Source organism: Anopheles coluzzii, chromosome 2 (genome assembly GCF_943734685.1).
Source record: "Anopheles coluzzii chromosome 2, AcolN3, whole genome shotgun sequence".
NCBI lineage: Eukaryota > Metazoa > Arthropoda > Insecta > Diptera > Culicidae > Anopheles > Anopheles coluzzii.
In genome coordinates, this window is record NC_064670.1 from 124,493,740 (window position 1) to 124,517,035 (window position 23,296).

Here is a 23,296-nt window from a genome sequence, read left to right on the forward strand (position 1 = left end):
ACAAAAGTTTCTCCTATTGTTGGTCATCCATTTCTTCTTTTCGGCGTACACGCAAAACCTCACAGGCAAACCCTTCTCATTTGGGATGGGATAGTCCTTGGGTTCATCGTCACTGAACTGGAAGTACTTTACGAGCAACGAAACTTTCCCTTTTATGCGGGAAAAGCCCGGAAAACCTTCTAGTGGACACGTACACACGACGCACCGTACGTACACGGCGCACGGTATTGCTCCGGATGTTCAAGACGTTCCTTAAAGCCACGTCAGCGACACTGCGAATAGATAATGTGCTGCCACGAGTTCCGTGCCGCTTCAGTTTTCTGGTGCTGAGTGCCAAAAATGTGCCTTTCCTGAAAGGGACAAAGAGCGAAAGAGACACGTTATGTGACGGCTCCAAATTGACAACGGCAACGGTCCCTTGTTCCGCCAGCTAGGATCCTAGCCAACGGAACAACGGTTCGAACGAGCCAATTTTGTTCGAGCATAAATCTCCCGCCCCGGGACAGTTTTGGACCAGGGGGAATGGACGGGCGAGCAGGCAGAGTTTCGTGGTTCTCCGGACCAGCTGCATCGTTTTATCGATAAAACAAAAAATGACATTTTCCAACCATAGAGAAAGCTTTCCTAAGGCGTTGCTGGTTACTTATTTTCTTGGTTTCATACTCTACTTTAGATGATACTATATGAAGCAGAAGTTGGGAGTGGTGAAAATTTAACTACTTCTGGCACCAAATTCCCGGTTTCCTCTCGGTGGGAAACCCGGGAGGCTTAGCACGATGTTTGAGGTTATGTAAACATTTGTTTAGAAGCCTCTCCGACTAACGATCCTTGCATGATAGACAGTCGAGTGCTACACTCAATACACACGCAAACACGCAAAAATCAATGCTCCAATGTATCGGCCATTGTGTGCATTGCCATCAGCAGCCTATTGTATGGAGAGACATGGCTTCCCCGTCCTGACGGATGGGATGTTGTTTGACTTCTAAGTCCCCCGTCAACTAATCTGCTCAACAAACAAGAACACATCCGCACCCATGCTGCGAAGAGCTTTCGTGTGAGCCTAAGCTGGGGAAAGAAGAACAACAATCACACTGTCACTAAACCTATACGCATCCATGTAGGGCTCGAGTAGAGACTGAGAAGAATAAAACCATTTTTATGCAAAATTTACACCGCGATAGTATCGCAAAAAAAGGATAAAAAATAACCCCAAAGATAACAAAGGAAGTAACTTGATTTTCGCGTCAACTCATTCACCACACTTCGAAATTCGCCCAACAGACTCATGGCCCAACGATACACCAATAAACTTCGAAATGCAATTAATTCACGTTAGCACCACTTCACTGCACACTTCACTGGGGGAGGGACCGTGCGCCATCGTGCATCGTGGAAACGCACCGAGCCGTGAACCGATTCCGGCCGACACCAGCTGCTTCCGGGAGGAATCGATCACCCCTCCCCAATAGATTCGTGAAACTTTGCGACGCTTGAACTTGAATCTTTCCGGACACATAACTTCCCATCGCCACACGCCCCACAATTACACACACACACCGACTACTCTGCGATCTAGTAATCCTTTCCCACGGACAACATTCGAAATCGATTATCCTTCTCCTTCCATTCTAGGCAGCACAAGGTCCGGGACGCTTGTGCGAGCAAATGAAGACATCTGCTACACTGGCAAATCGGACCCTCGGCCACTCTGGGACCGGACGCGGTGGTATCTGTCTTGTTTGCTTATCATTTAATCTCCTCCCTGGTAAGGGGATTCACTCCCTGCCCTTGGGTTGGGATTTATTTTGCTCCAACACTTCGGCTTCGGCTCTACGCTTTCAATCCCAGCACAAGATTGGTGCGGTGGGTTGTACTACCACCACGAGCACACTAATTCCGAAGATCCAACGAATTATCACCTTCTAGTTTTTTTTTCGCCACTCGCACAAATTACACTCTCATTAGAACACTTTTCCGTCAAGTCACGTTACTAAGTTTTACTGGAAATGGCCAACACGACCGAGAACGCACACACACGTACACACACACACGGACACGTAGACGCACACACCGAAGAGGACGCTCTCCGACGTTACGCAGGACACGTTCCGGATTCGACTGACTGGCTGGCGGACTGCCACAGCCACGGGAACGACCCGGTACGGTCCCTCATCCGAGGGGTTTGGAAAGTTTTGACACCAACACAACCATGCAGCAGCAGACTTCAGCAGCACCAGCAGCAGCACAGCCTGCTGCGTCGGATGGCTTCGACTGCGTCAGTGAGTGCTCTACTGCTTACACCAGACCATGGCTTGGCATCTGCCAGTGGTTGGAAGTTGGTTGTTTACTTTAAACAAAATGTTTTGCAACTTTTTCTGTCTTTTCGGTTTGTTTTACCAGTTGCGCGTTTGCCTCCCGAGCTTTGTTTGTGTTTGTCCATAATTATATGCTTCATAAGGTTTATTATTTTTCTAAACAATCTGTAAAAAAGATAAGGTTTAATGGGTTTTTTTACCCTCAAGCATCGATGTGCTTTCCTTTTTTTCCTCTATAGTCGCGGTGCACATCCCATAGTCGCTATGGGAGCAGCCTCACGTGATAACGAGTAACTCACCGCGTGCGGCGTGTCTGAGTTACCTCCGCGTAAACAAGCACTGTTGAATGTTGCTCACGGGAGCTCCCGAGCTGACATTACACCCGGATATCAACGAGTTCGAGTCACGTGCTCGTTCCGTTCGGCTTGACCGGCCCGATACCCGAAAGGTGTACCCCGGTGCTCGTGACGAGCCCATCGCCTGCCCCGTGGTGGTTTGCGTCCATTTGTTAGCGAAGCTTCGTCTCCATCAAAACAGTCTGTTATCCTGTCCGCTTCTCTAGCTTCTTTATGGTGTCCGTTTTGGGCCGTTTCTGGTCCCACGGTTTTATGTCACACGAGCTATCGGGAAAGTAGCGCATCGAAACCACACGGCACATCACAAAGCAAAATGTTTGTCCCTTAATGGGAGCGTCGGGATAAAACTTTGTCCAAACCCCCTGCACGGACGGCCACCAGCTTCTCTGCCCCACCGAGTTCGAGAGGTTCGACTGGGTTGGTTATGTAATCGCATGTGGTCGCATTCGGCTGCTTCCCCGGGTTTTTGGCCGGGTGACAGTTGACAGCTGGTCGGTACGAATCGCGCAATAGCAACAGCTTAAACAGTTGCTGGTATTGTCCCGTCAGTGTCCTCGAGGGCACATGGTTGCTGGTGTGGGTGTGTTTGTGTGTTTGTGTGCTTTGCGTATGGTTTTGACCCGTACCGTAATGCAATAACAATCACGCTAAGTGCTTTCACGAAGATTGAAAATGGGCCTGGTCGTGAACATTACTTTTTATCATACACATATATGGCACAGCGTGCGGAAGCAATACCCTTCAGGGTATGCGTCAGTTTGGGGTTGCTTCATGTGTGTGTGTGTGTGTCGCTTCTTTACTGAGACAAGTCTTCTAGGCCAAGGAACTTCGAGAGCGAGAGAGAGAAAAGGGAAGCAAATGATTGTCACAAAGAAATGGACCAATATTGCTACAACTATTCAACAGTGACTACAATGCGACCGATAACGCCAGTAACGATGCTCATTTTCGAGGATATAAAGTCTTATCGGAGTGCTTGGTTTTATGCATCATTCGCTCCTATTTGTTCGTCAATATGGATCGATTTTTGGTCCGTTTGCAAAACCCTTTTAAATTATTGTGTTGTGCACATTTCACTGGTTGTCCTTCGTCTTGCATGCCCAACTATTTATTTCAAACTTACTAAGCAAAAAATAGAGCTATCGATGGTAAAATTAATTATCCCCGTCACCATGAATCATACCTTCCCGCCACGATGCGATGTCATTTCATTAAATAAACGCCCTCGACCAGTATTATACACGATCAACGTCAACAATAAATTCCAATACCGCATCGACACACCATTTCATGCGTTCCGCGTGCCGTCAAATTCAAAAACACCAGGCGTCTCCATGCACCACGATGTAAGGCGCTCAGTGAGTGGTGGCACTCAGTACATCAAGAATTTGCCGGTTTATTTTGAGTGTTAAGAGGGGTAAAATGAGTCCAAAATGCTGCTAGGTTCATTTATCTTTCTGTTCCTGTTCATCCAATGTTCACTCTCTTCGAAAAAGCTCACTGAAAGCTTTCGAATCAAATAGTGCAAAATGTGCAATCGTCCCTTCGCGTAGCGCCATCTGGCGCAAAATGTCGCAACACAATTCTTCATTTCTTTTTGTTTTCCTCACTACTTTTACGACTTTCTTCTCCGTTTGATCGTTCTTCCCCGTTCAACCGTTAATTGATTGCCAGACGCTCACTTTTCGGAAACAGAAATTGATGGCCATTTGATGGCTAACCTATTTGTGCTGGCAATCATCATCTGTCAAGTGAAGGAGATTTAATGAAACACTCGAGAGCGGATTAATGCGCCTTTGGCGCCATTGGTACATTCTCCAGAATGCCGTACAATTGATTCGCTAAACTTCACACATTAACGGACGCTTGGGATGGTTTCTTCCTTTCCGAATCGTTTTACACAACAGCGAACGCTCTCATTACTGCCCGCCCTGTAATAGTCTTCCCTTAGCCACTTCAGCATTGCTGGACGTGTTCTTAGCACAATGGTGCGCACGGTTCTTCTGTACTTCTTAAGGCACCACACCACAACCAATTGACCTCCGGTAGTATTAAAAGAACACAAGTAAAAATACACCACTGTAGAGCCAGCCACCCAGCCAGCCAGAAGCTGAATGGACCTTTCTGCTGGTCGATCCTTCAGGCAAGCTGCAGCAGTTGACGCTAAGAGTGACTACCACCATTTTCTCAGCCCTCCCTTTACTACCGAAACCAGCCACGCAATCAACAAAAAAGCACGACCACCTTTAGCCTACGCTCCTTGCTGGATTCGTACGCGTCCTCGACAGTTACAGTCGAAAACGAGTGTCGAAATGTTACTGCCTGGGTGTGCAAATGAGATTCGTGGGCACGTACCAAAACTGACACTTTTTATTCCCTCTCTATGGTTGGCTCACCCACGGCTCAGAAACATCGTTACTACCAAACGTAACTTCAACAAACGGCTCCGGAAAACAAACGAGGAAATGTCCACAACTCCACTTCCGGTGAAGTCGTCCCACAGGTTCGCTGTTTGGTTGCCGTTCTGAGGGGGGGAATACAATAGACTACAAAAGAAACATTTTCGCTCCCTTTCTCTCTAATGAAACCCGTACTAATGGGGGAACGAGAACGCAACAACCGGAACCAGAAATTTGCGACCGTTTGGCTACCAAATTATGAAAACGTGTACTGAATAGAGTGAATGTGCCGGTGGCAACTAAACGCAGCTAAAAGTTTTCCCTCTTCGTGGTGTGTTTTTTCCCTCGTTTTATTCTAATGATTGTGTTCTACCATTCTAGACGATAAAGGAGGAAGTGTGTTAAAATAGCTCATCGGTCATCGTGTCTAAATGGTTGCCCATAACCATTGGCTGCAATTTCCATTTGCTGATTTGTTTCGCTTTTATATTCCGGTGCGATTTTGCTTTGCGTTGCTAGTGAAGACGCACCAGCGAAGTAAATTATTTTACACGATTTAATGATGATTACCTTCCGACGGAAACTGATTCTGTCTCAAGCTCAAAGCAATCGCAGCAATTAAAAGCAGTACCTCGCAGCGCTTCCAGTGCCAGTGACGTTCATCGACTTACCTGTAAAGAAAGACAAACAAAACAAAGCCTCTATTACTTATTTGCAGCATCGGTGTGACGCAAGGTATACAAACAGAAATACAAAGTATTATCCCTCCACTACCGGTTCCCGTGGAGAAGAAAATAGAAAATTAAGTGAGGAAAAATATCGGTCATCCATGCACCGACACGCTGCAAAACTCGGCGAACGGTGGCCTTCCTTCCCGGTAGATAATCTCGATTGTGCTGGGCGCGTTCGGCTCGCCATTCTGTGCCTGCTGCATCGTATTTAAGAGCAAAGAACACAATCCGGATTAGAGGATTACAGCTGATTCGACCGTGACGGACGGTGGTAAGGCTATGAGGTGCTGGCTCGTTCGCTTTTTGTTCTGTTTTTTTCCTGTTCCACTGCTGCAAATATATTTCATCCGACGAGTGCTTCTACTGGTCGGGCGTTTTTTTCCCCAGCAAAATCCTAGGATTGGATTTGTTCCGCAATGCTCGGAACAGATAGTTTCTCGGTCGGTGTATTTACGTTTGATTAAAGCTTCAGCGAACCTTGGGGGGAGCTTTTAAAATGCTCCATAAAACTTTCATCATCTCAAGCCCGACCAGGAAGCCGAGACAAGTAGGCCGTGACGCGGAAGAGAAATCAATTTAATCATTTTTATGCTGTTCCCCAGAAACAGGTAATGAAAAATGGATAGAAATATAAAAGTTCTACAGGATTTCATGGTAAAACGGTGAAACATGTTTTCACACTAAACGGTTCAAACATAGAAAAAAATACAACAACGCTATAATTAACGTTGTAACAAAGTGTTGTTGACTTACACCACACCACCGACGTTTGCCGATCGATCCTTCCAGACGAAGGAAAGGTGGCTTCTAATTTTGCATACAAACCCCGATTGTGCGTGTGCCAGCGCCAAAGAAAAAAAACATCTTTCTATCACGCACAATGTCCCTATCGGGGATCGTAACATCGCCGTGCGCTAAATCAGCTGACGACGGGACCCCGAACAACACACGCTCCTGCACGTTTCCTGCCCCAAAAACCTTCCACGATAAACTGGGCCAGATCACGCAACCCGGCCATAATGGTATGATTTTAATTGATTCCAAAATCGTCTCAATGCCTGCGGCGGGGCTGGGCAGGCTGAACGTGTATAGATCGTCTTGTTTCCGCACTTTAAACCTATCCATTCGTGCGTATGTGTGTGTTGGAGAGCGAGAGAAAGGGAGAGAGTTTGAAAAAAAGGCAACCTGTTGCAAATTTGAGTGAAACCCCAAATTCATCGTACACGCACACACACACACACACACACACACACACACACACACACACACACACACACACACACACACACTTTTTGCACGTTGAAATGGAACTCTGTATAAGAGTTTTTTGTTGCGTTTGTGAGCTTATGTGGCTGCCATGCAAAAAGGCTGTTCCGTTCTGTTCTATGGAATCAGAACATTTTTGTACGAAAACAGTTATTGCCTGTGTAACAACTTTTCTAATGAATTTCACATTCACATTTGTGTCAAGCTACGTCAGAGGTCATTTCCAACGAAAAAACCATGTACCATGAGTAACCATGTACCAATCATTTCATTTAAATCGCATTAAATCGAGCAATTGAAATGTAGATTGCAGGAAAATCGACTTTGTAGTGAAAATGTGATAATTTCTGTCAAATGCTTTAATTAGATGATTAAAGTGTGCTTTGAAATGCTCGGTGTGAGCGAATGTGTCATGCAAATTGCAGCCATTTAGGCGCATATGCATAATGGATACAGGTGTTTCGAACATCAAAACCCCGGAATTCATGTAACCTGCATGACAGAGTATTCTTTACAGCGAAATGAAGATAGTAAATTTACACAAAAAAGGAAAACAAGTACTGCTGCCCTGTTTAAGTTCACAATGAGCTTCTATGGGTCTGTTTTTTTTAACCTTTCTCTTCATAACAATCGCACCCAATGACCAACCTTCCTTTAAAATTCTGCAATTAAGGGCTAGCAAGCGATTGTGAACCATTCGAGTGGAGGGATTTTACAATAAAGTAAGGTTGCATTCACGCTCTTCAAATAATCCCATTTACGTGGTGGATTTCCCTAGCTAAACAGAACCACTTCTTTTCAATATTTTATCGCTGCTGGTTCTACCGCTTGCTTAGCATTCAATGCAAATTCACACACATTTCTGCTGCTGCTGCTTCTGCTGCTGCTTCTCATTCATTGCGTGCGTTTGTTTGGTTCCATTAGGGCGTTCGCGCTTGCCGCAGATCTCTGCAATGCCACCCGCTGAACATTATGCCACACACCGCACGCTTTCTCAAGCTCCTCAAGCCGTCTGATTTAATTGTATCGATTTTTATTACATCACCACTCGCCGCCACACGGGGCGCACCCGCCTATTTCCAACGGCCCAAGAAGCGATGGGAAGAAAACGCCAAGATCCCAAGTACACAAACGGTATACGGGTTCACGCAGGGTTCGGTGCTTAAAAAAATCCTTCACGCTGGGTGGCAGTTAAATTGATCGAACGGCTCCATTATAAGCTCCAAATGGTGTACTTTTTCTATGTAGTGTGATTGTCTACTTTTGAAACAACTTTCCTTTCTTGCTAATGACATCCACATCAAAGGGGAAGCGAACGTTGATGAAGGTGAAGGTGAACAATATTTGCCACCCCATTCTCGCGCGCACATTCCAACCCCATCGATGTCGGGAAAATGCTTTTGCTGCCCAATATGTTTTATGATGGGTTCCGCGAACCAGGGCCGCCACAGCCACCGCCGCAAAGCGGATTGGCGGGTTGCGTTGAGCCCGACGGCTGCCCAATTCGTAATCGATTGCTTAGAAAAATACAGCGCGTACACAGACAAACAGAGACACACCATTGCAAACAGAAGGGGAAATCTTCTTTTCCCGCAAGTCTTCAAACGAGGCCCGGGGAAAAATCGCCCTTCAATGGTTTATTCTTCGAACGCGCCGGTACGAGTGTGCTTTCTTCGAATAAACATCCTTTTTTGGCAAGTGTTTCATTATTTTGGAGCGTGCTGTCAGCATGCGTTGGCCTTTACACGTGAACCGTGCTCAAGATACACGGGAAAGGGGTCCTCCAAATGTGGCATAAATTGAAGAATTCCAATAACACTCGGTACAACCCGGGCTGTTTTCGATACTTTTCTTCATTACCTTGCAGTCGGGAACGAGGGGGACCTAAAACCGGTCGGATTCATGATCCGACAATACCACGCCAGTACCACCGATAAGGACCCTTTGTGCCACATCCGCCTGCTGACATGGACAGGCAGTTGAAGAGGGCTGGGGTCTGTAAATGTGCCGGCTAAAAGTAATTCCATAATTCGTTCATATTTTATAGCCTATTGCCTCGCTTGAATAGCATTTGCTTTAGTCCGGCGTGAGCTCGTTTTATCCCACACAACAGCATCGGATGTTGAACCGCATAAAGCACCTTGAAGGGCGCCTCGAAACCTTGCATGCCCTTAAAGCGTTATTTTGACGTCTTGGTTTTTTTCGTCGACCCATCATAAAGAAAGGATAGAACGCGTGCCCTTTCGTCTTTCCAGCTCACCGAACGGGCTGCTCGGACACAATCTCTTTAACTGGAGGGTGGTGACGGAAGTGGATCTTTTCCCTCCGCCACATATCGCCACTCAAAAGAAGATGTACGAAATGGTCTCGATCGTAGCTTTGGAAGGATTTTCCCAATCGATATATTTACCTTTCATTCATTGAATTTTATTTCAACGACCAACCCCGTCCGCCTGCAAGAAAACCTTCCTCAAAGTGAGTTTAGATTTTCTTTTGTTTGGGGTACCGGTTAAGCCAGCGTAAGGGCATCTTTCGATTTAGATTTGATTCTCGCACAGACGCGCCCAAAGACTGCCTTCAGTCACACGTTCCCTTCTTTATGCACCCGGTACCTGGGTCTTATTTTACGGCTCGTAGCGTGAAATAATGGGAAACGATCGCGAGACAGGCTATTAAAAAAATAAAATACAACCATCACCCATGATTGCGAATTCAAGAAAAAAAAAACCAAAGTTGATTGAAATGTGCGGGCTGGCGTGTAACCCCGGGTACTGTTGTTCACATAAAACCTTACATCGTTCTAACGAACCACTGACAGAAAGGTAAAGCAAGCATAGCATTTATTACGTTCTCAGGAAACGAGCCAGATTCTTCATAACGTCAACCAATTCTAAGGACATACGATACGATGCAACACCAACCAATTCCCGATGTGCCCGTTCTCAACTGTTCCGCAAAAAGGGAAGAAAGGAAAGAATCATCTCACATACGGTGAAATGAAGACACCACCAGGGCAGTTGGATTCGATTCCATTCATTTCCCTTTTTATAGCGTATCTTCTCAACGTTAGTTATGAGTGCGTGTGTGTGTCGTACTCGTACTCGCTTTCAGTTCAAGGGTATCAATCACAGTAAAGAAAACAGATAAACACACAACAATATCACTCCCACCCTTTCCCCTCCCTGCCATCATGTACAGTTGTCAACTAACCCGGGAACACACTCCAACACACACTTCGAGTTGGATAAATAGGTGGGAGATGCCTTGATTGGGGAGGCGCAAACCAAGGGCCATCCACTTATTGCACGCCTGTACCTTCGCCAAGAAGTACTCGGAATCCCACTTACCCGGGGCGGTGTGGTAGGCTTTATTTGCGCTTTTTAAACATACCGACGACTGGCACCGTCTACTAATCTGTCAATGATACTTTCCTGTTTTTTTTTCTTCACCCACACGGTAAGCAAATCTTGGCGTAGCTTGGTTGTAATCCGGGCCTTATGTAAGTGCATCGATTAGACGCAAATCTGGATCGGGCGGCACTACAAATGCTTTCCAATTGTCGGCATCGGATTCACAATTGCTTCGAATCAAACCATTCCAGTTGCTTGATAATGTAATAAACCACTCGTGACCACTCGTGCCAGGCTTAGGTTGTGCCGTAGCAAACATCATAAAGCAAAAACCGACAGCTAAGATGTGCTTCCTTTCGGTACGGTTACACGTGTCTCGAGAGTGGAGTGCATTCCTTGTTGACACAGATTTATTATCGTTCTCACCACCCCCTGTAGCTACAGAACACTAACTGGTTAGTTCAATAAACTTTAATTCCTTTTGGCTTGATCGCTTTAATAGGTCTCATTCCAAAGTACTTCCTGTTTGAGGACATTCTATGAAAGCGTTAAAGAATCGTACATGGAAGATTTCCATATAAATTTATGATTTAATCAGTTTTGAGATTGTTGTACATCACTTAGTTATGGTCATTCTTTATATATTGTCTTTGTTGTTTTTGTTTCTATGACAATAAATAGAAAATCAATGGATCGATAAAATAGTCAATTTATCTTCTAATCTTCTTATCCCACGATAACATCATGTCTTCCGTTAAAAGATACTATGGTTACTATGGTATCGCCAAGAAAAGATCTTCAGCCATTCGAAAGCAACAAAGAGCGCCAAATCTCTCACAACAATCCACAATTATCACTATCATACACCCGTCCGCACTCAAACACTTACCGATCGGCGTGATGATCCTCGTGCGAAATCATCTTCGGCAGATGCTTACAGCTGGAGTTGAACCTTCCCATCGTTCCCTGCTCGATCCTGCTAGATCCTGTTTGAACCGCACACTACCGTCCCACAGCGAGATCGACCGAACCGAAGCGCACCTTGTTCGCCGATGCACCCGATCCAGGAAATAACTGGATCACTACTGCTGTCTGCCACCGATGTCTGGTGAGTTTTACGATTGCCGCTACACCCCACCCACCCTGGTTGGATTGTTTTATAATTGACAACTGTCGAAGGGCTAATTTACTAATAGCAAACAGTGTCTTGCCGGTGAAGATGCCACACTTGGGAAGGGAGGAATCCCGGTGCATGGGAGGTTAACGCGCACACGCTTATCTTATCACACGGTAGACGGTGTTGTGTGAGATGTCCAGAGGAATGGCGCAAGCACACAACCTCACTATCGGACCGTCGTGATCAATCCACCCCGCCTGTGGCTTTGGACTTCTTGTGGATTGTATCGTAGCGGTCACGCATCAGTCAGTAGGTTAGTTGACGCGAAGACAGAGAGAACCCGCAAGAATTACCGTTTTTACAAATAAAGGGCTGGAAGGTTGATTAAAGTAACTTCACAATGCAATTTAAATTGCAACCAAAGTGCATCAAACGTACGTTTACTTCATCCTTTCGAGCCATGACGCAGATGGGAAGGTTGCGCTTTATCGGTGCAACCCACCGAAGGGATTTCGAACGGAAAAAGGACAATCAATTTACGGTAGATAAACCACCCTTTGTCCATGTGAGATCGATTCCAGACCTTAACCTTCACATGGGAGAGTACCATCGCTGCTACGGTGGATGAGTTTCTATCATGCTTCCTTCATGAATTATTTTCCCTCGAGTGGAAAATTATTCATTCGTTTGCGATTGTAACCGGATACTGCACTTACTCCGATATAAGGATTTAATTAAAGCGTCCCTCTCAAGCCCCCTTTGCCACCTCTGCTGGGCGGAGATGCAATCAAACATTCATCACATAGTTTTACCCCTGTATGGTAGATACTGTAAAGCACTTCAACAGATACTCTATAGTCGCGCGCGCGTGTGTATGCACTTTGAAAGCAAGAGAGCATGGAGCGCACGGGAACGATAAAATCAAACGAGTGATTGATTATCGAAGTAATGCTGAATAATTTCATAACGAGATGATTAAACTCTTTGGCAAGTACGATTGGCTCTCGTTTGTGGTAGTAGTCTTCTTTTTTCCTCATGCCTTCACTGCAGCTCGTTATGATTCTCACTGATCATGGTGCTATCGATTGAAGTAGAGAGCACAGAAGCATCTACTCCGCCCTCCATAGGCATATCGTCTGGCCAAAGCTCACCTGTCATATATGGGGCACTTCTGGCACACAATTATGTACTACTATCAGCCTGGTTTTTTGTTGATAAAGACGGGGATAAAAACGGAATATTTCCCTCCCATAAAATCCGCAATGATTGATGCAGTCTGCCGAGAGAATAGCTTCACGTATTTGCGCATTTTCAAGCATCGCCGTTCATGGCAACTGAGCTTGATGGCGCGAGAAGCAAGAAGCAAGATTAGATAATTAATGGGTTTGATTTGGCACGCTGAAACGTCATGCGACTACCTGTCACGACGATCGCGTGATGGACACGAGTCGTTTATCAATGGGAAGCTAAACAATGATTTTAAGAAAAGAAAAGAAGAAAAAACACACGCTTGTGGTCTTCAGTGATAAGAACAACAATCAAGTAGATATGCTATTACGAGAAGATACTGAAGCGCTATGCCTCTTGTGGTTCAATTCGCCTTAAAGTATGCAACGTGCTCTACAAAATTTACCTAATCAGAAGATCTTGCAACGGAATGACTTGTGTGCAGGGAGGTGTGAATGTCCAAACATTACATCACATCAGTCAACTTCACTAGCCCGATTTTAGTAGCATACTAGTTAAGGCCCGGTAAAATCTACCGGATGTCCTCAAATTTAGAATTATTTTCAAACTCTACACGTTCAGTGGCAACAACCATAACTCAAACACCTATTTGTTCTTATTTGTTCTTACAACTGTGTTAACCTTGTAACTTCCTGGTTGTTACAGTTCTTACTGTACATTGCAGAACCGTTAAATATCGATGAGGCTACTTTTGAGCCATACTGATGTAAATCTTAAATTTTAAATAACCATAAAAAACCAAGTCACGCCAGTTTGATATTTTTTTAACTCGTGTTCAAAAATAAGGTTATTTGTTACGCACGTAAAGTACCAATGAATCTTATTTACTTACACTTATAAGTAATAACAACGATAATCATGATTGGCGAGTTTTGTGGCCATTTTGATAAAACAGAAAGTTCAGTAGCTGCATTCCTACTTATTTTCAATCGAACTGATACGTTCCATGCCTCTGTTGACACAAATGTATAATTTGTTTATTATTATTTTTTAGTTGTCGGCGTGATTTTATGGAAAGCATAGCTAAGTAGTAACCTCAACAACGTGTTGATTGAATAACGTATTGATGTGCAGTGGATTAAAAAATTAGTGTGCCGCTAATACATATACAACATGTTTAGATCCAATCCCAATTGCTTACTTAAAAACATAATATTTTTGAAATGTTCACTTCTGTTTCAATCCATTTTGTGTTTTTTGTGCCCATAAATGTAAAATTGATCTACAAAAATATGATATCGCACGTGGTTCGAATTTCATTTCTACTCTTTTTTTCTACTTATGTTTTCTTCGTTAGGTAATATGTAATCGATGCTTACAACAATGTTAATGTAAATTTTATCGGTCTTAAATTTCATGAGGGTCATTTCCAAAAACACCATCAATATTTTATTTTATCATCTTGAAACTGGTTTTGAAGTATTAAATGGATTTGGTATTTGTGCATGAGACTATTGTTATTGTTGTGCAAAATATCAAATTTCAACAGTGAACATATTCCCTCACATAACTATTTCAACGGTGTAGTTCTAATATTCCGATCTATACTGTTATAGAAAAGAATGGTTCAATACTGTTATAGCCTTCCCAAATCAATTAACTAAATTCGCGTTTACTTGCAAACTACTTTAATTACTCTTGCCGCCCCACATCTTCAGATTTTGCTTCCAATTTGACTTGTCCTTAATTATAACGTGGTTGTTCCTAATCAACACCATAGTACGGTGATAGCATCACATGGTAGATATCGTCATCACTCTTGATAGATACAGTCAGAATCAATTCAGCCCTCTTGGGCACGCTACAGTAAGCATAGTTTCATTGTGGATCATTCTGCAGTTTATGCTTATCCGGCTAAATGCAGTGCTCACGATTGTCTCACCTAACGCGCAGTATGTTGCAGCCATGTTGCGCAATGAACCAAATCTCCCTTTAGTGCTTTGTTCCGGAAGGACATCCTGAAATAAGTAGTTCTTCCCACCCGCGAGCAAGCCATCAATACTCCCGCCGCTTCCTCGCTCGAAATTTCATCAAGGTTTTTTAGCATATGGCTGCTTAGGGTCTCTCGCTTACATCTGCTTATTATTGTAATGCGTTTTCCTTGTCCTGATTCAGCCAATAATGCGGAGTAGTAGATTTGAGGGAGTAGTAGATTTGAGGCGGTCCCGTGGTACGTGGACGTCAACTCGAACGACTCAATAACATGCCCGTCATGGGTTCAAGCCCGCGCACCGGCCCCCCGTAGCAAGGATTGACTATCCGGCTACGTGGTAATGAATTAAGTCTCGAAAGTCTATACAGGCCGGCATGTCCGCATAGGACGTTACGCCAAATAGAAGAAGATTTGAGGGAGTGTACATGTTCGACGTCCTGGCAACCCGTTTTACAGGATATTCTGTACCACACTTATCTGCCGATGACGACGGTGTATTCGAGGTGCTTAAGCACCGGTGTAGTATTCGAGGTGCTTAAGCAGCAATAATGAGTATGGTTGGCTTTATAATGATGGAATGAATTGAAATATCAATTATTTCACAATTAAGCTATTTTGCATAGTTTTCAAACATGTTTTTTTTAAATATTGCCTTGAATATCTTGATTCATAATGGGACACGTGGGACTTGAATATCTTGATTCATAATGGGACACGTTATCATCAGGTGGCTAATTTGCAACTTAAAAAAATCATTATATCCAATACCATGTGTTTTCAAATCGGTTTGTGTTAACAAAAAATCTAAGTAACCATTGCCCGCATTACCCGCAGGCTGGCAGTGTGGCATGGAGCAAGTCCTTTCGCAGCAACGCGCGTTGCTAAGAGAGCTCTGCTCTCACCGCTTTCTCTCTCTCTCGCTGAATGTTTACTCTCACGTCATTGTGGCGATTTTCGATTTTATATATAGTGAGATTAGCTTATTGCACCAGGAATGCAAAACACTTGCCGTGCACATTCCATCCCGCACACGGCAGTAGCATAATATTGAATCTAGAGCTTCAGCTATCTTGGGTAACAATTCGCAGAATCTATGGCATTGCTCCATTCCCAGCTTAAAAATACAATACCCTAAAAAGGTATGGTCGTATTTCAGTCGTGCCACTTTCCATTCGGCACCTTCTTTACGGTCCCACCGTTACCGCTTCTTGTCACCTTTTTCAGCAAAATGTTAGCACAGGGATTCCGCAAAGATACGATCGTCCTACTGTGAACCGGCAGGGTCCTCCTGTGAACCGTGCAACCGGCGAGGGGGAAAAGCAGCGAAAGCCATTGTGACACTGTGTGCCACATCTTGAAAGGTATCATCGGTTTTCCGTTCTTTACAGTCACCGTCCCTCCTCCGGAAGCGACCATTTAGAAAGATACTTCTTTTTGTTCTCCCTTTTTCGTATGCCGCACTGCCGGCATGTTCCAGTTGGGTTGGTTGGTGGTTCCCACCAGCCCCCGTTAAAGGAATATTTGCGGTTACCCATTGCGGTTTTGCTTCGTGGTGTACCGGTCTTACATTAGCCCGTTGTTTCATTTGCTTCCTTCCGCTTTGTTGTCGTAAGCCGTAGTAGTAGCAGCAGCATTAGTTCCCAACCGTACCGAGCACTTCAGTTCAACCTGAATTCAACCGAAGCTCCACTTAAGCCATTAACGCACACGAGGCCGACGACGAGGGAGACGACGCAAAACAATCGATAAAAGGTTCTCCAAAAACAGTAGAACCATGGCACCAGAAATGTCTTCAAATTGTGCTCGTCAGAACGATGAAGCAACAACAACCGTAAAGAAAAGCTCAAATCCTTGCGCGCGCGCCTTTAAAGCCATTTCCCGTTCCCATGCTTTTGTTTCCATTTCAATAAAATAATGTGTTAACCATTCTTTTACCCGTGTATCTTGCTCTCCCCATCCACTGAAATCCCCTTCTCTGGGTGTGAAAAAATGCGTTTCGAGTGATACAATTCCTCCGCAGTACAAAGGAAAACCATTTGCCACTCACCCCTTTTTTCGAGCTCACCGCCTACTGAAGATGGTGAAGACATGAAAAGTCTCCCATCCCCTCTCCTTGTACTTGTTGAAAGTCTCTTTATTTGTTTCGTTCGCAACGTACAGGCGGTCCCCGAGATACACGGTACCTCTTATACGCGGATTCGGAGATACGCGGTTTACAAAATTTGACAGTTCTTTGAGCAAATTGTACTGATTTGACACATCCATTGTGAAATACCAAATAATTTCCGTATTGATCGAATGTAAAATACCACTTGAAAAGGTTTAAAACTGTTCAATTCATTAGAAACATATCAAATAATCAATTTGGTGGCTAAAACCACCCCCTACTTGCAAAATTACACGAAAATTAGTGATATTTTGGCTGGAAATCACGAGATTCGACTTACGCGGAAATTCGAGATACGCGGTATTTTGCGGCCGTTTTCGGTCCCCAATAACCGTGTATCTCGGGGACCGCCTGTATTTGCCTCTTACGCATGGATCAGCACGTGGAGACGCCAAACGAAGACCATGCGAGAAAGAGGGCGAGAGTGCGCCATGCCAAACAGATGGAAAGCAATTTGCATAAAGAGAAACGCTAAATTGAGTGTTTCCGTTTATGATGTTAATTGTAGCGTACCGTACGCTTTAAAGGATGTACGATTTATGCAAATGCAAATACCCGGGCAATACGGCAAACTGGAAAAGAACTGTACAAGAGTGTAAGCAGTGCAAGTTCGCTACACTAATGAGCACTATCAAGCACCAAATGGTAATGATGCAGATTGCAGTGAATTGGATTGGAGGAAATAGCTCTACGGCGTCCCTGTTTGCAGTACAGTCGTGGTACTGCTTTTCCGAACCTTTCATGCGATACAGGCAAAAGCAGTTTGAAATGCAATAATCTAACGACTCACTGTGGACTGGAAACCCCTTAACATACTTCAGTAAACAGCGCAATCTGTCAGCCGGAACATGACGGCCTGGGACCTGAGAAAAAAAGCAATCTGCCTTCCCAGGAAAGCTTCTCTCGGTTCAGCTCATCCGCGTGCTTATTACGTGGAAAGTTCATTAATAAGAAATGTGCCCGTAACAAACCCGGGACTCCTCCAAGCCGCCGGAGGCTGTTTTCGGTGGTGGTGGTATTAATAACCATGATGATGCTCCCTTTACGGTTGTCCAAATATTTGCGCTCACGGGTTTGCTTACAGCGGCTCAATCTTCCACACCACACCACCGCAGTGGTAATAGTTCCACGGCGGAGCAGCTGCTGAGCATTAGAGGGTAATCTGGTGAGGAATATTAACTCCAACCCGGAAACTCTGCGTTTTGCGTGTTAGCCTCGTGATATGTTTGTCAAGAAGTTCATCATTTTCCGCCGCCCCCAGTTTTGCTCGGCCGGTTACGTGCTGAAGTACCGTACTGAAGAAGTTGAATAGGCCGGATAGCTTGTCGGCTAGTGAGGAAGCGAGCATCATTTATCATGCTGCTTTGGGCGCACGACTACTTATCTGTTTTCCTGCTCACATTGCCCTTTCTCCATCCGCCGGAAGCTTCTTACAGCTTAATCCGTTCAGCAATTCGTGTAAACTGCCTTAATTTTACCTTCAGCTATCCGTCCGTGATAAATGCTTTTCGATAATTAATCGGATGATGTACGACGCGACGCACCATTGCATAGTGTTAGTGCTGCTACTACGACTGCCCTGGACAACTGATGGAAACGTGAAACAATTATTAATTACTTGCCCTGTCAGCGTGCAGGCAAATTAAACTCCCGAGCTCTCTCACCCTTTCTCCATCGTAACCCCCGCTCCTGCGCTATGAACCAACAGTCAAAAGTCGATTAATAGTCTCGGAAAACGGCTTACTCTGCCGACTCCACGAGCTAATCCTTGTCAAAATACGCCATCTGCCTCCGTTTCAAGATTGATTGCACACTAAACGCTTTATCGTCTGCCCCGTCGAGAGCGTAACCAGCAGTAATCCCTTACAATCTTCGGACCCAATCTTAAGTACGCTTCGCCTCTTGACAGCCCCCGCGCCCCTTCTCAGCAAGCTCGAGCAAGAGGTGACAGCTGGTGGACTCACACTTTCCTATCACCTACACCGACCGGGGTCGCCTTGGGACGGTTTGCAAAAAGCCAGAAATTAGCTTTTCCACCGGAGGAAATATTTTGGCACCTGTAAACGCAACTGTTGAATCAACCCGGAGGCGGGAGCCAAGATTAAACAGCAATTAGTGCCGGTGACCGGGCCGCTCTGGCTCCTGCTCTTCAGCCCACCCCCCCTCAACCACGTCAATCATTCTCCATTTTCACGGTGATAAACTTCAAAACCAGTGCCTTAGATGGAGTGAGCGTGTTGTGAGTGTGAGTCTGTGTGTGACAGCTCACGTTACGCTTCGTAACGCTCCTTTGCTTTGACCGTGGAAATGGAGAACTGTGACTTGTGTGACTAGGTCGTCGGGCGGTTGAAAACGGACGACTTGGTGCGCTTTCGGATCGATGGAAACTATTGCATGATAGCAGGATAACAGGGTTAGGGTTTAGCCTAACTCCAAACACACACAAATGCACACAAAAACTCCGACACAAACCGTAGGTAAGTAGGTTCATTCATTTCGTACCAGAAAGCATCGTGGTTTGCGAAAGGTGGAAAGGTTGAATTTCCGGTCCTTTGTAAATATTTGATAACACGCGCCGAAATGGGAAGGCTAAACAGCCACGAACTACACCTTCGAACTACGAGCTACCCAAAACTTTCGAGGCCTCGGTTTTAGAGATCTCGTGACCCGGGGGCAAAGAAACACACGCAACCAGGTGAGTTAATTCAAAGTCAAACGAAATTTAAGATCTGTGCTTTAATGTGAGGTTCTTTACTATCGGAGGTTGACCTGCACGATGCCCTAGACCTGTGGCATATTTCGGACGGGTTTTGCGGTGTGTGGGGGTGTATGTTTAAGTTTAATTAAATTAAAACGAACTGTCCAGTTTTATGCTTTCCCGGTGGGGTTCAAACCCCAGGGATAGGGTACAAAAAGTAAAGGATGCTACTGTTTTATGGTTATTTTGGTCCGAGTAGAAACAGGGTTATCGCGAGTACCTGCAAAACCAGTGTAATGTTCAGAAAATAACTCCTTGGAACGGGACATAAACCTAAGAAAGTATCCAATTAATTCAGTTTCTTTGGTTCAGCCAGAGATTGCCTGAATATCGTGGTAATGGATAAAACGGGGCTGTGCTGTGTAAGTCAAGAAGGAACATATTTCTTCCCACTCATTTACCAGCAACCCATTATTAACCGATATCTATTAAATTTAGAACGACATTGTCCATCCTCCTGAAGGCATAGCTCTGAACGCTCAAGCTTTTCCCTCCTTGAAGGTCGGCTGTGGGCTTCAAAGTTCCAACCTCAACGAACGAATAATCAAATTTCATATCTCATACTTAACTGCACCCACTCTGCGGTGGTGTCTGCGCCTTTCATATCCTATCGGTTGAATGATGAATTTCTCTCCGCAACTGCACACTAACTGCACGTGATGCAAGACCTTCAACGCAGCCTGGCTACAGCACCATATCCATGCCAGCAAACTGGCAGCACATGAATGGGGAGTAATTAAATTCAAGACTTGTGGTTGTTTCCACGTCTCGGTGAGACGTCCGCTGCTCGTTGCACTGGGAAGCAAACACACAGTGCACACAATGTGTTGTCTGTCGCCATGCCTACGGTGTTGCTTCCAGCCAAATGCCCACGTGCTTTTACGCTAGAATCTTGCTTGCTTTTGTGTTTTAAGAGCTACAGTACGTAGACATAGAAGGCAGTGACTTCTCAACTCTCATCAGCAGCGTGCTCTTTTTGGTCATTCGTCTGTCTGTCCGTCTGTCTAATGACCAAGCGGGAGTGCGTTTGGAGATAAAAGTGTTCTTATTAACCAATGTGATTTGGAACACTCTGGTGAAAGTGTACACTTCGTGTGTGAATCCCCCTGAATGGCAACACAACACGATACTCCACTCAGCCCAAAATGATGATGGATTCGAAGCATTTCCAGTTCAATCCGGAAATGAAACAACATCAATGCAGTGTCGGAAAGTTATTCAGAACTTGGTTTCGCCACTAACGTTTCACCGCCATCCTCTCATCATCAGCATCATCATCATCGAGTGAGTTTATCGATTCCGAGAACTAGCTACTCATGAAACTTTCCTCCTTCCAATTGGTTTCGCCGGGATCTGTAATGGGAAAAGTTGGGATGCAAAAAAACGCATCCTCCAATACGATCTCGGGGCGGGTCTTGCTAGCACCTAGTGACGATCTCAATCCCAATGGGGAGGGAACCCTCTAATGGGAGGAAAGTTTGCTATAAAGTGCTAATTTCAAGGTGGCTTTAGCATTAGCAACATCACGCTGGAACACTCCGTGGTCCGTGTTCTTCAAAGTTTGCTGCTAGTTTGCTTGCACAGATTTCCCAACTTTTCCCGATGAAGCCAGCGAGCGAGCGAGCCAACCGAAGTAGAAAGTTGTCCGAGAATGTTGACCATCGCTTGCGTTGCGTTTTGTGGGAAAATTACGACCGATAAAACTCCCATAACTTGATCATATTTCCCGCACGCCCGCTGGGCTACAGTTTGCTGACCATTCGTCCTGTATGTCTGTGTGTGTGTACTGCTGCTTTTTATGTGAGTAATTCTTTTCTTCGCCCTTTTTTCTGCTTTACCACACTCATACAATATTGCTATCACACGTGCGGAAGAAGTAAGGCGGTTGCAACCAACAACGGTCCTGCTCGCAAATGCTTTCACGGACGAGTGACCACAAGCATGGCTCGATGGGTGGTGGGTTTTGGCCCAAACCAAGAAGCATACCAGGGAGTCCAAAAGCTGCGGAAACATATTAGCAAGAATCGTTCGCTCGTGAGTAATATTTGTTCGCTATTTACTTTACTATCAAAGGCGTTTGCTTTCGACATACGAGCACAAAGAAAGACTGTGAAAGTTTATTCTAAGGTTTTACCTTCATTTATGCGCAATTTGTATTGTTTGATATGATTTGATGGACTGAAGGAGCGAAACCATTGTATTAATAACAGCTATAGAACAATCATCCATTTTGAACCATGATATTATTCTATAAAGAACTCCTTTATTTGATATTGTCAAGCACATTAGTATATTAATCTATTTTCATCCTCCTTTGTGCATGTTCTTGAGTAAACAACATGTCGGTTGGAAGGAAAAAGAGAATACCAATTTCATTTACTACTTTGCTGTTGTTCAATTGCTCCTCCAATCGTCCGTACACCCATTGTGCACAACTAATTAACAAAGCCGTGTTTATTGGAAAGTATTAATTAGTATTGTTTTCTTCGAAATTCAATGCAGCGCCTTTTGTTCCACGCCTCTCAGTGTTGTTCCCTTATCCACCGCCTTCCGGCTCTATTGTGTAGGATTTCCTTTTCTCCCATGCCGAACAAACAGCACAAGGATTCCGTAGAAAAGACAACTCTGACCAGAACGGCAGCAGCTACAATAACACCTTGCAGTGTATTCCCACCGGAACTGACTGGGTCTCGAGAGATGGAGGATGCTGTTGCCGATTGCCAAGTCTGCTGCTTTGTTTACCACATTCCAACACCACACACACACAGGGGCCGAAGACGGTGCCGGGTGTTTTTCGCCCAGCCAAGACGCCCGCAAGCGCTAAAGTTAATGATATTGTTTTGCTTCGCAATTGAACGAATTATAACTTTTAATGAATTCGTTCAATAGCTTCTTGCGAGAGGATGAGAAGCAAGCCTTATTGACGTCTAACAGAAAGGTTCTGCACATGGCGAGGAATATTGAGGTTCCAATGAAAATTGCTGAATGATGGTGCAGGACATTCGCGGAAAATAATGTTGCTTAAAATGGCGGAATCATCTTTGTTTTTCTAATTAAACGCTCCACAAGGCTTGGTAATAAGTCTCCCTGGGAAGGTGGCGCATTTCGTTTTCCTTCGCACGCCTCAGTTCGCACAATTGCCATCCTGTTGAGTTTTGAAGAAGTGGACACAGCAAAATGGAAAGGAAGTCTCAAAACAAACCCCATTCCACTTGTAGTCTTCCGGGGAAAGTTCCCTTTCTCTCTTTCTTTGGGCCTCCTCAAAGCGGCCGTCTTCGTGCTGAATATTTAATCGCGAAAGTCTCAACGAACCGTGCCCTTCGGCACGGGCATTTGCCGGCACAACTTTCAGCTCCCGTGGCGGTTCCGGGTGTTTGGCTGACTGACAAATGGTCAATGGTCAGTGTCAGGCTGCCCTCTTGGTCGATTTTTCCACAACCGGCACAACCCGGGGTTGTAAATAATTCAATTCACTTTCGACGACGAAGGACGAACGGTACGCGAAAGTATCGGAAGACGTTTCTCTGCTTCCAATGCTCGCGAAGACACGTTCCAATTCGCATACAAGCGCACAAGGGTGTGTGTGTGCACAACGACAAGAAAACAATCGATTTTCCTACCAGCCAACCAGCCGGAACGAAGAAGAAAGATTG

The 23,296-nt window shown here is 44.9% G+C and overlaps 1 protein-coding gene across 3 annotated transcripts in view; it reads right to left on the reverse strand.

Moving 5' to 3' along the window:
* LOC120948186 (potassium channel subfamily T member 2) overlaps window positions 1-23,296 on the reverse strand; it is a 153,832-nt gene that overhangs the window by 113,339 nt on the left and 17,197 nt on the right. Inside the window, exon 1 of one of the 3 annotated variants that reach the window (XM_040364275.2) lies at window positions 11,310-11,518. The exons of the other annotated variants lie outside the window; for them this stretch is intronic. Within the exon in view, the coding sequence (XP_040220209.2) occupies window positions 11,310-11,380 (71 nt within the window). The 5' untranslated portion in view covers window positions 11,381-11,518. Of the gene's footprint in view, window positions 1-11,309; window positions 11,519-23,296 lie in introns of those variants that run through there. 3 annotated transcript variants of the gene reach the window in all.